At 34.9% G+C, this 17,443-nt stretch overlaps 1 protein-coding gene across 1 annotated transcript; it reads right to left on the reverse strand.

The window, feature by feature from the left end:
• Positions 1-13,823: 13,823 nt before the first annotated feature.
• On the reverse strand, positions 13,824-16,379 carry LOC102596271 (WAT1-related protein At1g43650-like). The gene is made up of 7 exons (XM_015314565.1): positions 16,165-16,379; positions 16,000-16,062; positions 15,804-15,917; positions 15,260-15,509; positions 14,959-15,117; positions 14,198-14,349; positions 13,824-14,011 (listed from the first exon to the last, which is right to left on the reverse strand). Exons 1-7 carry the CDS (start codon positions 16,368-16,370, stop codon positions 13,900-13,902), a joined length of 1,056 nt encoding a protein of 351 aa, XP_015170051.1. The 5' UTR covers positions 16,371-16,379; the 3' UTR covers positions 13,824-13,899.
• Between the last annotated feature and the right edge of the window lie 1,064 nt (positions 16,380-17,443).

Raw genomic sequence — 17,443 nt, forward strand, 5'->3', positions numbered from 1 at the left:
CAACATGCCTCTTGATTCAGATCATTTGCCATCTTGACTCTGGATTTTTAGTCCGTCTTATGAATGGAAGTTGTCCATTTTAAGTACGAATTAGAAAGCCATTTTTAATATGGTTCTTGCTTCTCTTGATTATTGGGCTTTGACCCTTCTTGATACAGGGCGTCGACCCTTCTTGATACATGTTTGTGCTTGGTGTGACGACATGATGTATATATTGGGCGAGCCTTGTTATTGAATCTCTTGGAAATTTGTGAAGTCTCCTAAATGCATGAATGTGTCCTAAATGACTTTAAAAAAGAATGTTGACTTATTGTCTAAATGATTTGTTGAATGAATAACTTATGTTAATGAAGTAGTTACTTAGTATGTTACCTGGAAGCATGATGGTCTTGTCTATAGTAGCCTTGAGGAACACTTAGGTGTGTATGAAGAGGTTGTATGGGCGGCCATTTCATGTCTCACTCAAGTGTTTCTTAGAGTAACTTTAGATAAGGGTCCTTGGATGATGAAATGAGTTACGTGGTGAAAATGTTGAGTATGTCTATAATGTGGTTAATGTCTTATATGTTGGTTATGTTCTATAATTTGTCAATGTTCGTGTAAGTTTTACTAAAATGGCATAAGGCATGACTTTCAACCAAATGTCCTTTTTAGCATGTTTTTGCATGGTTTCCATACTTAGTACTTAATTGTGCTAACCTCTTTCTTTCCCTTTTGACTAAAGTGTAGGGATTTGGAGATGTTGATATTCCATGGTTGATGGATAGGTTTCTAAGATGTTTGAAAATGAAGACTTGGTGAGTCCTCATAGATTCGAGGGCAATAACCAACATGTTCATTTATGTCTTGTAATTTTGTTATAGTTTTGAGTGGGCTTAGTCCCAATGTTGTATTCAAGTATTAGATGGTTTTGAGACATCTTGGATAAAGTCTAGAAAGTCTTCCGCTGGTGATTTAATGAAAGTATCTTCGTGTGTGAAGAAAGTTTTAAATTCTCCTATATTTTTTTTTGTATCGTATGCAATTAATGATCCATGAGGCTTGTATTTGACCTCTTTGAGGTCGAATATGCCGGTTACGACTAGGGGGTGCTCTCGGGTCGTGACACTTACTCTCATACTCACTTGTTCGAATCTTGAAACAAGGTACTAGAAATTGTAGAAGACTCCACAAAATGACTCAAAGGGACCTCACAAAATGTTCGAAAGAACTCTCAAGACCTAACTCCTAACTTTACCTTGAATTTGAACTCTTAATTCAAGGTTATGATTCATGTTTATGAATGATTTCTAGGTGTTTAGAATTAGTTTAAAGTGTTTAGAATCAAAAGGGGTGTAGATACACTTCAAAGAATCTCAAACGAGACAACCGATGGAAAATGAGAGGGAGCAGGCGCCCCTAGCGCGTTCCGGGCACCCCTGGCGCGTTTCGGGCGCAGAGTGCCAGCTGTTAACTTCAGAGACTACATATGGGTGCACTGCAGGGGAGCCGCCCAAGCCCCTTGGGCATATCTGGGGTGCGCCGCCCCAGCCCCTAACTTCAGAGATTGCATATTGGCGCACAACCGGGGTGCCGCCCCAGCCCCTTGGGCACATCTGGGGCGCGCTGCCCCAGCCTCTTCCCAGGCCAAGTTCGACGAATTTTGTCTCTCATTTTTCTGATCCTAAAATCGCTTTTAATCGATTTCTTTTCTCAAGTTTTCCTTAGATTCGATTAACTAACCTAAGTACACACTAATCCACTCAAAAAAACACTCAAAACAATCACTTTCATCTCAAGAAATCAGTAAAACCCCAACAAAACAAGATTTAGAATGAACTTCAAGAACACCTATCAAGAACTTAAATCCTTTAACTTTTGAGAATGAAATTACGCTGAAAATAACATGTTTCGTGTGTGGGTGAACAAACCCAATACTATGAAAGCTTACTTAACTCTTAGGGATTAAACCCATGGCGAAATTCCGCAACAAGACGCGAGAATCTCGATGAATGCTTGATCCTCTCCTGTTTTCTCTTCTTTTCTTTTCTTTTCTCTTCTTGAATTCTCAACTAGAACCCTAGGTATATATTAGGATTATAAAACTGAAGCTAATAGGATTAGACCCTTAAAAATGAATTAACTCTGATTTGGTAAGGAAAAGACCAAAATACCCCTTACTATTTTCGGCTAACTTTCCTTAATTGGACAACCTAACTTCAAAAGGTCATATCTCATTCATACGACCTCGAAACTTAGCAAACTTGGTGGCGTTGGAAATATAATTCAAATATCTTTCCTAAGGTATCTTGTAGCACACCTAACTCATCCTGTTCTAGGAGTTATGGTCATTTGAAGTTGACCAAAAACTCATACTTAGCTTAACTTGCAAAATTTCAAATTTTGCTATTTCAAATTTAGTTCTTTTTGGAACTCAAGGTTTTACATCTAGTGACCTTAACACTCAAGAAATTTTGAATTTCTCAGAGAAACTCACTCATTACGAAAAATGGGTCGAGTCTTAGCTCAGAAATTTTTCGGGGTGTTACAGAACCACCACGTATACTCACACAATTTCTAACACATTTTTACGCATTTACAAGCCCTTTTTAGTAATTACCCTAATTTCTCGATTTTTTGTGTGTATTAGCCCATAGATCTGGCGCCCTGGAGCACTCAAAAAAAATTCTCAAAATACTTTATAAAAACCACTGTAATGAGTTGGGAAACCACCACTAATGCTCGCAATATCTTTTAACGCCTATTTTCCTATTTACAAGCCTTCTTTTAAACAAATTATCCAAATTCGTGAATTTTTCCAGTGCATTAGACCATGGATTTGGTGCCTCGGAGCACCCAAATTTTTTTCTCAAAAAACTTTAAAAGGACATCCGTAATGAGTTGGGAAACCACCACATATATTCACACCATTTTTTTAACGCCCATTTGCGCATTTAAAGATTCCTTTATAAGAATTACACATATTCCTCAATTTTTCGTGTGTATTAGCCCATGGATTTAGAGCCCCGGAGCACCCAAATTTTTTTATCAAAAAACTTTATGAGGGCCTCAGTAATGAGTTGGGGAACCACCACATATACTCACACCATTTTTTAACGTCCGTTTCCGCATTTACAGACCCTTTTTTAGAAATTACCCAAATTTCTCAAGCACCAAAATTATTTTTGTTAAGAAACTTTATGAGGACTTCCGTAATGATTTAAGGAACCACCACACTATTTTTTTAACTCCAATTTTCACATTTACAGAACCTTTTTTGGAATTACCCAAATTTCTCAATTTTTCGTGAATATTAGCCCATGAATATGGTGTCGCGGAACACCCAATTTTTTTTTCTCAAACAACTTTATTAGGACCTCCGTAATGAGTTGGGAAACAACCACGTATACTACCATAATTTTTTTAAACTCCCGTCTCCGCATTTACAGACCCTTTTTAAGGAATTACCCAAATTCCTCAATTTTTTCGTGGGCATTAAATGCCCATGGCTCTGACTCCACGGAGCACCCAATATTTCCCCCCCAAAAAACTTTATGAGGACCTCTCTAATGAGTTGGGGAACAACCACGTATACTCACACTATTTTTTTATTGCCCGTTTTTGAATTTATAGATCCTTTTATAGGAATTACGTAAATTACTCAATTTTTTGTGTGTATTATCCCATGGATTTGGCCCCCCTAGCATCCAAATTTTTTTCTCAAAAAACATTATTTGGACCTCCGTAATGTGTAGGGGAACAAGCACGTATACTCACTCCATTTTTTTACGCCCATTTCCGCATTTACATAATCCTATTTTTGAAATTACCCAAATTCCTTAATTTTTCGTGTATATTAGTCCATGGATCTGGCGCCCTGGAGAACCACCATTATACTCACATAATTTTTTAACTTTCGTTGCCGCATTTACAAACCCCTTTTTAGAAATTACTCAAACTTCTCCAGTTTTCATGCATATTAGCCCATGAATATGACACCTCGGAGAACCTAAAATATTTTTCATAAAAAACTCAATGAGGACTTCCGTAATAAGTTGAGAAACCACCATGTATACTCGTACTATTTTTTTAACGTCTGTTTCGGCATTTACTGACCTTTTTTTAGAAATTACCCAAATTTCTCAATTTTTCATGTATATTAGCCCATGGATCAAGCGCCCCAGAGCACCCAAAAATTTCTTCTCAAAAAACTTGATGAGGACCTACGTAATGAGTTGGGGAAACACCACGTATACACACACCATTTTTAACGTTCGTTTCCGCATTTATTGACCTCTTTAGGAATTACCCAAATTCCTAAATTTTTTGTGTGTATAGCCCAGGGATTTGGTGTCCCGAAGCACCCAAAAAAAATTCTCATAAAACTTGTTGACGACATCTGTAATGAGTTGGGAAAACACCACGTATACTCACACAATTTTTTAAACGCCTATTTCCGCATTTACCGTTCCTTTTTTAGGAATTACCCAAATTTCTCATGTGTATTAGCCCTTTGATCTGGCACCCCGAAGCACCCAAATTTTATTCCCAATAACTTTATGAGGACCTTCGAAATGAGTTGTGGAACCACCACGTAAACTCACTATTTTTTTAACGCTCATTTTCGCATTTATAGACACTCTTTTGGAATTACCCAAATTTCTCAATTTTTCATGTGTATTAGCTCATGGATCTGGGGCCCAGAGCATCCTAAATTTTTTCTCACAAAATTTTATGAAGACCTCCGTAATGACTTGGGGAACCACCACGTCTACTCACACCATTTTTTTAATGCATGTTTCCGCATTTACAAGCCTTTTTATAAGAATTAGTCAAATTCCTCAATTTTTCGTTTGTATTATCCCATGAATCTAGCGCCCCGAAGCACCCTAATTTTTTCCTCATAAAACTTTATGAGGACCTCCGTAAATAGTTGAGGAACTACCACGTATACTCACACCATTTTTTTAACGCTAGTTTCAACGTTTACATACCCTTTTTAGTAATTATCCAAATTTTCAATTTTTGTGTGTGTTAGCCCATGGATCTGGTGCCCTGGAGCACCCACAATTATTTTCTCAAAAAACTTTATGAGGACCTCCGTAAATAGTTGAGGAACTACCACGTATACTCACACCATTTTTTTAACGCTAGTTTCAACGTTTACATACCCTTTTTTAGTAATTATCCAAATTTTTCAATTTTTTGTGTGTGTTAGCCCATGGATCTGGTGCCCTGGAGCACCCACAATTATTTTCTCAAAAAACTTTATGAGAACCTCGGTAATGAGTTGGGGAACCACCACATATACTTACAGCATTTTTTAACGTCTGTTTCCGCATTTACAAACCCTTTTTAAAAATAACTCAAATTCCTCAATTTTTCATTTGTATGAGCCATGGATCTGGCACCCAGAGCATCCTAAAAAAAATTGAATTTTTTTTCATTCGGACATCCATAATGAGTTGGGGAACCACCACATATATACTCACACTCTTTATTCACGCCCGTTTCCGCATTTACATACCCTTTTTTAGGAATTATCCAAATTTCTCATGTGTATTAGCCCATTGATCTGGCGCCCCGGAGCACCCAAATAATTATTTCTCAAAAGACTTTATGAGGACCTTCATAATGAATAGGGGAACCACTACGTATACTCACACAATTTTTTTAACGCCTGTTTTCGCATTTTCAGACCTTCTTTTAGGAATTATCCAAATTCCTCAATTTCTCGTGTGTATTAGCCCATAGATCTGGCACCCTGGAGCACCCAAATTTTATTCTCAAAAATTTTTATGAGAACTTCTGTAATGAGTAGGGGAACCACCACGTATACTTACGCCATTTTTAATGCATGTTTTTGCATTTACAAACCCTTTTTTTAAAATAACCCAAATTACTTAATTTTTCGTTTATATGATCCCATGGATCTGGTGCCCATTACACCCTAAAAAAATTCTAATATGTTTCTATGAGGACTTCCGTAATGAGTTGGGAACCACCACATATACTCACACCATTTATTCACGCCCTGTCATGATCCGAATCTACACCCTGGACGTGGCCGGCACTTAAGAACCATTGTTGGTCCCCAAGCGAACCCTCATCCTGGCTGACTACAAACGGAAGACTAATTTAAGCATGCAAAAGCTTAAAACTGAATAAAATTCAATAAACTCAACTTTTTCAAAACTTTAACTCAAATGAACAACTTAGAATAAAAATAATATATTCAACTCGCCATAAAATAGACACTTAAGTCTTTAAAACATTTAATAAAATAAATGAATAATACAGACTTCTCAACTATACTGACTATCTATGAAGCCTCTAACTGATAAAGATGGAAGTCGGGACAAGACCCACGACATCCTGACTAAACTGAAAAGTAAATGAAATCCTCATTAAAATAAGGAGGCTCACCATAGCTAACTCGAACTCTCAGATGTATCGACCAATTTCCTATTGATGATCCTGAATACATGTGTCTGCATTATGAAAAGATGCAGGTCAAATGGCTCAGTACGTGGAATGTATGAGCATGTAAGAGGAATTCTAAAGCATAACATAAGCTTGAAACTTGATACAAAGGAAGCATACTTACCTCTTCTCAAACTCACTCAACTCAAGGAATACTCAAGGATACTCAAAACTACTCAACTTACTCAACTCGAAAGTATTCAAAGATAAGATACTCAACTCAGAGATTAGATACTCAACTCAAAGATATGATACTCGACTATGGGTACTCAACTCTGGATACTCAACTCAATATAAAGCAACAACACACATGCACTAAATAGAAAGCTTTATGTGGGTGTTCTATAATCGACAACCATCACTTAATAGCTATAGTGATGATACAACATTTTACCTCACGCTGCCAATGACCATCCTATACCTTGCCATCAGTATAGGACCTAACTGAACTTAGTGGATCCACTAATCTATGTGGAAAGGGTTCATCTAAAAAGTATGACCCCTTTCTACCCATGATGGCTACATGGTTTTCATGGAGACTTGAGTTAATATGAACTCGCATCCCCACATCGGTGCTCAATAATACTCCCAAAATATACTTAGCTCATGTGTTTGTAAAAGACAAACACTTTCTCTGGTTTGAGATAATTACTCAAAACTTAGCTTAAAAGCTCTTTTGGAAATCTCAGTTTTCCCTGTTGCTTCATTTAGAAAACGATTACTCTTTTCTGAAAACTAGCCTGAAGGCTCTTTAGGAATCTCACTTTCCGTTCTTATTTAAATGTGAAAACATTTTAAACTCTTTTGGGAATACATAGTCACCATATACTTTTGAAGAAATGAACTTCAACTTTACTCTTTACTGAACTTCAAAACTTAAGTCTCAAAACAAAGTTAAAACATCTGTAAAAGACTTCTCAAAATATGGTTCATGCCGAATTATGGACGTGAACGACTCGATGCAAGGTTTTCAATAACCATAGATAGATCTCAATACATGGGACTCAAGAACTTCAATAATACTACTCACTTTTAGAATACTCAACTCAGAGTTCATGCGTAATTATGAGCATGAACTACTCAACTCAATGACTCAAAAATACTTCTCATCTCAAGACTGTTCGACTTATAATATTCATGCGGAATTATGAGCATGAAATATTCAACTCAAGGACTCAAAGATACTTCTCAAAAGGGATTAGGAACTCGACACTTAAAGTCTTAGAACTTGAAGAAACCACTTTTCTGAAAGATGCTCGACTTACGAAGTTCATGCAAAATAATAGGCATGAAACAACTCGGCTTGATGGTCTACATAACTATATGAAACTCATGTATACGACAATTCTTATTCTCTAACTTACTTCCTCAAAACTTAGTTCAAATCGATAGTTGATCTCAAAGGATTCACAATTGAACTCAAAGGCTTTCTTGAACTCTACTCTTAACTTTCTCTTGAATGTGAATTATGAATTATGAATTCAAAAGTTATAGTTCATGATAAGAAAGATCTCATGATGACAAGGTAAACTCATGAATACATTATTCTCACTCTCATACTCACTTGCTCGAGTCTTGAAACAAGTTATTAGAATTTGTAGAAGACTCCTCAAAAAGACAAAAAGGGATTTTCTGAAAAATGTTCGAAAGAACTCTCAAGACTTGACTCTCAACTCTACCTTGAATGTGATTTATGAATTCAAGGTTGTGATTTGTGACAGGAAAGGTCTCATGATGTTTAGCAATGATTTTAGATAAGTAAACATGAGAAAAGACTAAAAACCAATATTTGAGAGTGGGTCCGCGACGCGGAGAGGCTTTTAAAATTTGGTTTCGAAAACGTCTTTTGAGGCAGAACACCTCGTGTCAGCTCCGCGACGCGAAGATGAAATTTTGACTCTGAGCACTAGGAGCGCGACGCGCGACCACCTTCAAATTTCGTTCGACGAAATTTCTTCTTCATTTTCTAACCCCAATTCGCCTAGATTCGATTCTTTTTCTCAATCTCTTTTTAGATTTAAATACCCAGCACATGTACACTAGAATATAACTCTAACCCCTCTATAAATCAACACATTAACCTCAAGAACTCCTCAATCTCAGCCCAATTCAAGAACGAAAGCAAATTCATGAATACATAACAAGAACATCAAAGCTTCAACTTTTTGAACGAATTTAAAGCCGAAATAACATGATTGGCATGTGGGTGAACAAATCCAACACTATGGAAGCTTACATACCTGAAAGAACCATATTCTTGAAGAACTTGAAGAAAAATCTTGAAAGATGAACCCTAGTCTTAGCGTTTCTTGAATTCCTTGAGCGTAGAATCTTTGGAGTGAGTGAGAAAGTTTAGATTTAAGAAAACTGATTTTCTACTCGTTTAGGGAAATTTAGATAACCTCCTAAGGGTTTTTAGGACTAAAATACCCCTAAATAAATAATTAAAACGAGCTGGGAGTGGAAAAGATCTTTCAACAGGCAGTGAGGTCCGTGTTGGCTCCGCGTCGCGGAGCTACTGGCAGGTTTGCGCGACGTTAGTAAATCAGTCATAACTTTTTACTCAGAACTCAGAAATTAGCAAACTCAGTGGCGTTGGAAAGAGGACTCAAAGGGATTTAGTTTTCTATCTTTTAGCTTACCTAACGCATCTTGTACTAGAAGTTATGGTCGTTTGAAGTTGACCCTAAACTTAAGAATGACTTGAATGCTTTTCTCTTTGGTTCTTCTTGGAACTCAAGGTGCTACATATAGTGACCTTAACACTTAAGAAATTTTTAATTCCTTGGTAAAATATCACTCACTACGAAAAACGGTTCAAGGCTTAGCTCAAAAAATTTCTGGCGTGTTACACACCTATTTCCGCATTTACATACTCTTTTTTAGAAATTATCCAAATTTCTCAATTTCTCGTGTGTATTAGCCCATGGATCTGGCGTCTCGAAGCACCCAAATTTTTATTTCGCAAAAAACTTTATGAGGACCTCCGTAATGAATATGGGAACCACTACATATACTCACACAATTTTTTTAACGTCTGTTTTCGCATTTACAGACCTTTTTTTATGAATTACCCAAATTCCTCAATATTTTCGTGTGTATTAGCCCATATATCTGGCGCCCCGGAGCACCCAAATTTTATTCTCAAAAAACTTTATGAGGACCTCTGTAATGAGTAGGGGAACCACCATGTATACTCACGGCATTTTTAACGTGCGTTTCCGCATTTATAGACCCTTTTTTAGGAATTATCCAAATTCCTCAATTTTTCGTGTGTATTAGCCCATGAATCTGGCACCTTGGAGCACCCTAAATTTCTCTCAAAAAAATTTATGAGGACCTTCATAATGAGTTGGGAACCACCACGTATACTCACACCATTTTTTTAACCTCCGTTTACGCATTTACAAACCCTTTTTTAGGAATTACCCAAATTACTCAATTTTTCATGTGTATTAGCTCATGGATTTGGCTCCCCGGAGCACCTAAATTTATTTTCTCAAGAAACTTTATGAGGACCTCCGTAATGAGTTGGGGAACCACCATGTATACTCAGTTTTTAACACCCGTTTTTGCATTTAAAGACTCTTTTTTTGGAATTACCCAAATTTCTAAATTTTTCGTGTTTATTAGCCTATAGATCTTGCGCCTCGGAGCACCCAAATTTTCTTTTCTCAAAAACCTTTATGAGGACCTCCGTAATGAGTTGGGGAACCACCACATATACTCACACCATTTTTTTAACGCCCGTTTCCGCATTTACAGACCCTTTCTTAGGAATTACCCAAAATTTTCAATTTTTTATGTGTATTAGTCCCATAGAATTGGCGCCTCGGAGCACCAAATTTTTTTTTCTCAAAAAACTTTGTGAGGACCTCTGTAATGAGTTGGGGAACCACCATGTATACTCACACTATTTTTATAACGCCTGATTATGCATATACACACTTTTTTAGGAATTACCCAAATTGCTCAATTTTTCGTCTGTATTAGCTTATTGATCTGGCGCACCGGAGCACCCAAATTTTTTTTCCTCAAAAAACTTTATGAGGACCTCCATAATGAGTTGGAGAACCATCATACCCACATCATCTTTTTAACGCCCGTTTCCGCATTTACTGACCCCATTTTAGAAGTTACCCAAATTTCTCAATTTTTCGTGTATTTTGGCCCATGGATCAAGCGTCCCGAATCACCCAAAATTGTTTTCTCAAAAAACTTTTTGAGGACCTCCGTAATGAGTTTGGGAACCACTAGGTATACTAACACCATTTTTTTAACGCCTGTTGTCGCATTTACAGACCCTCTTTTAGGAATTACCCAAATTCCTCAATTTTTGTGTGTATTAGCCCATGGATCTGGCACCCCGGAACACCTAAAAAAATTTCTCAAAAAACTTTATGAGGACCTCTGTAATGAGTTAGGAACCTCAACGTATACTCATACCATTTTTTAACGCCCATTTCCGCATTTACAGACTTTTTTTTAAAATTATCATGTGTTTTGATATTGCTTGTATGCATTTATTATGGGCGTCGTGATGAGACATATGATGATTTATTATGTCAAGGTCTTTGTAGGCAAGTGTTATTATGTTGAGGTTTTTGCCGGCGAGTGTTTATTATGTCGAGGTCTTTGCCGGCGAGTGTTATTATGCCGTCTTTACCGGCGAGTGTTATTATGTTGTTGTTTTTGCCGGCGAGTGTTATGACGAGGTCTTTAACGGCGAATATTATTATGCCGAGGTCTTTGCCGGCGAGTATTGTTATGCCGAGGTCTTTGCTGGCGATTGTTATCAAGCCGATGGAAAATGGTTTCAGCTAGTGATCTGATATAGCCAATGGGAAATGATTCCGGCTAATGATATTGTGCCGATAAAAAATGATCCCGACAAGAGATTGATCATTGAGACTTGATGCATTTGATGCTTATGAGTGATTTACCTGTGGATTGTGATTGATGTACTTGTTATGTGTGACTGAACTACTTGTTATTGAAATTGACTTATTCGAGTTGTTGATTGTTGATTATGAAGATTGAAGTGTGAATATTGGGCCTGTGAGCCGTGTTTTGTAGAATTTATAGGTTGAGCTGACTTTTGTGCATGTTGTAGTTGAGAAGTTTCAGTTGGAGTGTGAGGGGTATTTGTTTTCTAGCTAGTTGTTTTGTTTAGTAGGTTGCTTGCTAGGTACCGTGTTGTTGGTATTCACCCCTTGTTTCTACACTTGTGTAGGTTCCGACCCCAAAGCCGTGTGATCTTCTTCTTCTCCTAACAATCTAGGCTCGTGAAGGATTTAAGAGGTAGCTGCTTGTCATCTTGGCGGACCCTCTTTTCCTTTTTCTTTTAAACTTTGTTCTACTTGAGAAAGAAAGACTGACACTTGTATTTATCTTTAAATTTTATATTTTTATTAGTGACTTGTACACGTGACAATCATCTTTTGGGCAATGTGTAGAATGAATAAGTTTTCCGCATTTGTCTTGTTCTTGCTTTACTGTTTTCCGCATTTTCTTTCTTTCGTTGGGTTGAGGCTGACTTGTCTTGGTGGGATTAGAAAAGTGTCATCACGTTCGTTTGTGGGTCGTGATACATCATCACTTGACACATTCACTTTCAAGAATGGTCGACTTTTCATGATACTTATCACAAGTCACATTCTCTTTGAGGAACTGACTATAATCATATATACATGCTTCATAATTATTATAAATTTTTTCATTAGAAGTTAATTGTCATACTTTAAAATTTATCATATTCATATGACATACCTCGACATCACTTTTCAAAGATCAAGTGCATCTTCACTTTACATTTCTTTATTTTTATAGAGGATTTATAAAATCAAATTAGTTTACACAGTAATTTTGTGCCCAATACCTTTCATATCAAATTTGATGACAAAAATTACCTTCGCTCTTTAATAGGTCATTTTGAGAACTCATAATATTCTTTCTTTTATAATTATCACAATGGTGACTATTATAATTTTGTCCCTTCACGTCCATATGTATATGTCTAATCATAAATTATCTTGTCATCTTTCGGAATTTTGAAGTATTTCTATCATATTCACTTCAAAGAATGGAGCATATTCAATGAGATGGACTTCACAATTTTTATCAAGAGCATATCAATTTTCTCAGTTTTCATTATATCATCAACATATTGCATTGGGACTTTAACACAATGTCTAGTCCATTCAAAGATGTGGTAGACCAAAATATGATGGGACTTCAACCTAAAATCTTATCATCATGGTGTCAAACTCGATGTCTTATTTTATTAGTGCAATAAAACTTGAATATATCGTCTCTCCCTTAACCAATGACATAATAGGTCAAAGTGTCATAAAACTCACTCTTGAACCTTTAAACATACTCCCACTTTATAATTTTATATATAAGTAAGTTAAGTTTAAAAAATATATATATAATTGCATTACTTATCATTCACATACTTTTGAGTTTAACAATTTTAGTGGGTGGGATCACTTAAATATGATTGTGTGAAAGCAAATTAAAATAAAATGCACCGGGTGTTTAATTAGTTAACTGACTCCTTTTCTTGGATACATATCTATTTAAAGAAAGTAATATTGAAACTCCTAATTTATTATTATTATTTGTTAAAGAGTGAAACTATAAATCGCTAATTAAAATTAACAAATTAATAAAAGTTTTATACAACAAATTTTCTTGTATCTATGACGTCAGTGAGAAGAATGGTAGTATATTCAGGGAAGTGCTCAACAAATTTATGTCTTTTACTCCAAGAAAACAATAAACATGTAAAAGAGATCATAATTGCAAACTACTAAAAGTGATTGTAAAATAGAATTGGAATGAGTTACCCAATTTATACTTTTGTGAACGATCTAACAATTTATCCACAAGTCCGTCATGGTCAACACCGAATCTCACGGATAGAAGAAGCTGAGTTAATCCCTCAAAAAGGTTAAAATATCATGTTGATAACGTGTTATAAAATAAAAATTATATAATAAAATAAAAGCATCGTGGTAATATTGTGTAGTGTCAGACTTCAGCTTTATGTTTTTATTTTCTTTTAAGTTAATCATACTGAGAGTGGAACTTTGTATCGGGCCCAAATACTGGATCATGTCCAATGTGAAATATTGGACTAGAAATTCCTTTGGATATACAAATATTTCCAAGTATATTACTTTCTTCGTTTCAATTTATATGACATAATTAAGATTTTAATTAAGAGTCAAATTTTTTTATTTTGACTATTCATATGGATATACAATCTTTAAAGTTTCTGATAAATAAAAGTACTATAAGCCATATGAATTAACAATTTAAAATATTTGACAGATATATACAAACATATAACAGTAGAGAATTTCTTATTTAATTTTTGAAATTCAAACTATATCATTTAAACTGTGACAGGGAGTATACAATATTGTCCTATTAAATTACTGTAATTCCATCCTTGATTTCCACTATTTCCCTCTCTGCTTCTCTATTCTTTCCCCATAGGACCAAGTAAAGCCCACCAACTAGCAATATTCCTCCACATACACTGCCAAAAAAAAAATTGAGTATTTGAAGTTTAATTATAAAAGAATCGAACCATTTAAGTTGAATATTAGCAAAAACGTTACGTATATCTAGTATAAATCATATTCATTTAAATTGAGTATATGGACTAATTTAATGATTTACTGCATCATGATTTTGTTGAACAAGATGGAAATCGCGGTATTACCTTCCCACATAAAGTGTTTCCTTCCACAAAAATGCTGACACTATGGCAGTTATGATGAGTGATAATGGAGTGAACATAGATATAAATACTGGCCCTTTCTTCTCTACAGTCCAAAGTTGTATCCAATATGTCAAACCTGTAACAATCAAACCCTGCAATGTTTTTGGTGAATAGTTATATTACATAGTAAAAGTAAAAACCAATAATTTATGCCATAAACAACAAAAAGGATGAATTTCATAGATGTTCATCTAATTTTCAATTTATTACACCAAGTTACAAAATTTGTTACGAGAAAAATAATACACGTAGGTTGCCATATCATCAACTCACTTTACATGATATCCACGTAGAACTACATAAGAAAAACAAAAAATAATTTCCAACCCACTTAGAGAAAAAAAAAACATGATATCCATATGGCGAGAAACATCGCGCTTTGTGTTGAGTCGGAAAATAAGAATCTTTAACTTTTATTTTAAGTGGTGTCTGTTTAGAATATAATTAAATAATAAAAATATGTTTTTTCTAACCGCTTAAGCTCTTAGATGAGATAGTCACACACTTTAACATGATATCAGAGCAAACAGAGTTCCTGAGATCAAATCTCACTACCATCCAAAATTAAAAAGAATTTCTACGTGTTTGGCCTATGAAAAAAAAATTAGGTCGCACGTGGTAATTTTATCAACTAAAAGTGTCAAAAAGACATAACGGTGCTCTATGACTGAGGTGTTGAAGATTATGTTAAGAAAACATACACAGTAAGCTACTGAAAAAAGATTAATGTCCCATTTTAGCTTCCATGCTGATATATTCCTTTCCATCACCATGGCCCAAATTGAAGATTGTATCCAGCTAAACAAGCAATATAGAGTGGCAAGACGAAGCTTTGCTGGATATTGTTTCACAATAGGAACCTAAAAAAAGAAACAATCAGAGTTTCTTTAAATCTCGTGATCTTAAACTTGTCAGATACTCTTTACTATCTATAGAAAGAGACACTCTTTACGAAAAGTAAGACACTTAAATTGACTCGGGCCCAGATGTAATTAAATATACCTGTAAAATGAGCCATAGAGACCATGTAATGTTGGCCAAAACCATGACTAGTGAACCTTTTAACCACTCTTCCTTCAAACTATAATTCAAATTTGAGCTATGAGTTCCCCTTGTGTTCCCTTTGAACCAATTCATGAAGTTCAATTGTGGACCTTTAACTAAGGCAAATACCAAAGCTCCTGTAACACCAATTGAAGAACCCAACAATTTTGCCATTCCATGTGACTTCTTTATTGCAAGAGCCTCCACTCTGTATATTTGATTATTTTTTTTAAATAACAGAACATTAAGTACATATGGTTCCTTAATACTCCCTCTATGTTCATGTTTACTTGTTACATTTTGTTTCTAGAGAGTCAAACTGCATAGACTATGACCAATTTTTTAAGATGTGATTTTTCATATAGTATAGTTTTCGAATATCTAAATTAAAAATAATGAATAAGTTAGCTTCGAAAATTAATTAAGTTGACTCTCATGAAATGAAATATGACAAGTAAAGGTGAACAGAGAGACTATCAACTTAGGTAGCTTTGAAGTGTACCTTAAAATTACTGCCATAAAAAAAGTGATGGCTGGAATTAAGTTAGTGGAGGCTGCAGCAAATGTTGCTGTGGTGTAATGTATGGAAAAATAATATAGATCCAAACTTAGAGTGCTGAAAAAAAAATGTAACCAAATTAATCAAGTGAGGCTAATGATTAACATATAATAAATTAAATAATTAAGAGTGAACTTACCTAAGTAATGACATAAGAAAGATCTTCAATATGATGTTGTAGGATAAAGGAACATCAGATTTTCTGTTTTAGTTAAAACAAAAAAGTTGAAAATTGCATATATACAATATAGTTGTTAAGCTTGTACATACACTACTAAAAAATCGCGAATTATTAATTAATAACCTTTCAAAGAAGGCAGCGAGGGGGGCTAACGCGATGATAGCAAATGATTGACGATAAGTCACAAAAACATAAGGGTTCATCCCTTGAGATATTGCAGATTTAGAAAGCAAAGCCATGCCTGCAAAAATAGCTTGTGTGAGGAGCATGGCAATGTAGTGCTTTTGCTTTTCCATTGACATGGCACAACTAATTACTAAGTGCTTCATTTTCTCCTCAATTTGGTTTTCTTGTCATGTTAGTGCATCAAAGGACTTCAATTTATAGACAAACCATAGACTTGGTACAATACTGATTTTTCTAGCCTGTTTGATCAAACTTCCAAACTCTGTTTATTCTGAATAATTAATGTTTTTTTTTGTCAAAAGTGTTTTTTCGAAAAAATACTTTTGAAAAGTAACAAGTTGTGCACTTTTGCTAATATTAGAGTAGCAATTTTCACGTGCTTGAGTTATTACTCAAATCACACTTATTATTTGTTTTTTAAAAGCTTAGTCAAATACCTTTGTTTCACTTATTATTATTTCAGCGTGAGATGTTCTCAACCACTTAAACACGATACTTTCTCTAAAATAAATATCTTTTTTAGAATATATATACTTTTAGCTTCCCAAAACCTAGATCACTTAAGTGGGGTCAAGGTTCATTTTACCCTTCTTTTTAACTAACAAGTCCTATTCAAAAAGCCTATGTCTCATAGTCAATTGTACATATTATTTCTATTGTTAGACAGCTAATTAAGTTTGTATATATACAGACAGAAAACCAGCTCTTGGGGTCATATTAATAATATGTACGTTTATTATAGAAAAAAAAGAAGTTAATATGATATGTTAGGTGTGTTTTATATTTTCCGAGTTAAAAGACGATAGTTATTGACTTTGTTGTCCTAAAAAAGTTTAACTTCAATAAGATATTTATAAAAGTTGAATGACTTTAGTGTACTGAAAATATAAAAATAACATCGATGAGATATTCTCGTAAGTTGAGTAACCATTCAAGAAATTAAATGTGATGGAGATCTAGTAAGCCGAATAGATGTGCACTAGCCGAAACATCTCCTTTGATAAAACAGAGCATTAGTGAGATATTTAGGCAAGAATTACTAGCTTGACTTAAAATTTGAGGGTGCTCCTTGGTATTATTATCTTAAAGATTATAATCTTCTTCACTTTGTTAGTACTAATTAAGTGGAATAGAATTCAGAAATCATGTTTGGGCATATAATTATTATAATTTTTTCGAAATTTGAAAAACATCAAATACTTGTTAAGGTTGGTTT

Source organism: Solanum tuberosum, unplaced genomic scaffold, assembly GCF_000226075.1.
Source record: "Solanum tuberosum cultivar DM 1-3 516 R44 unplaced genomic scaffold, SolTub_3.0 scf00294, whole genome shotgun sequence".
Taxonomy (NCBI): domain Eukaryota; kingdom Viridiplantae; phylum Streptophyta; class Magnoliopsida; order Solanales; family Solanaceae; genus Solanum; species Solanum tuberosum.

Excerpts from the sequence above, each read along its gene's own strand:
- LOC102596271 (XM_015314565.1), bottom strand. The coding sequence starts at position 16,370 with ATGAAGCACTTAGTAATTAGTTGTGCCATGTCAATGGAAAAGCAAAAG. Across the intron at positions 15,510-15,803 it reads TTTATGGCAGTAATTTTAAG|AGTGGAGGCTCTTGCAATAA; the intron begins GTACACTTCAAA and ends TCAAATATACAG. Across the intron at positions 14,350-14,958 it reads TTTTTTCAGTAGCTTACTGT|GGTTTGATTGTTACAGGTTT; the intron begins GTATGTTTTCTT and ends AAAACATTGCAG.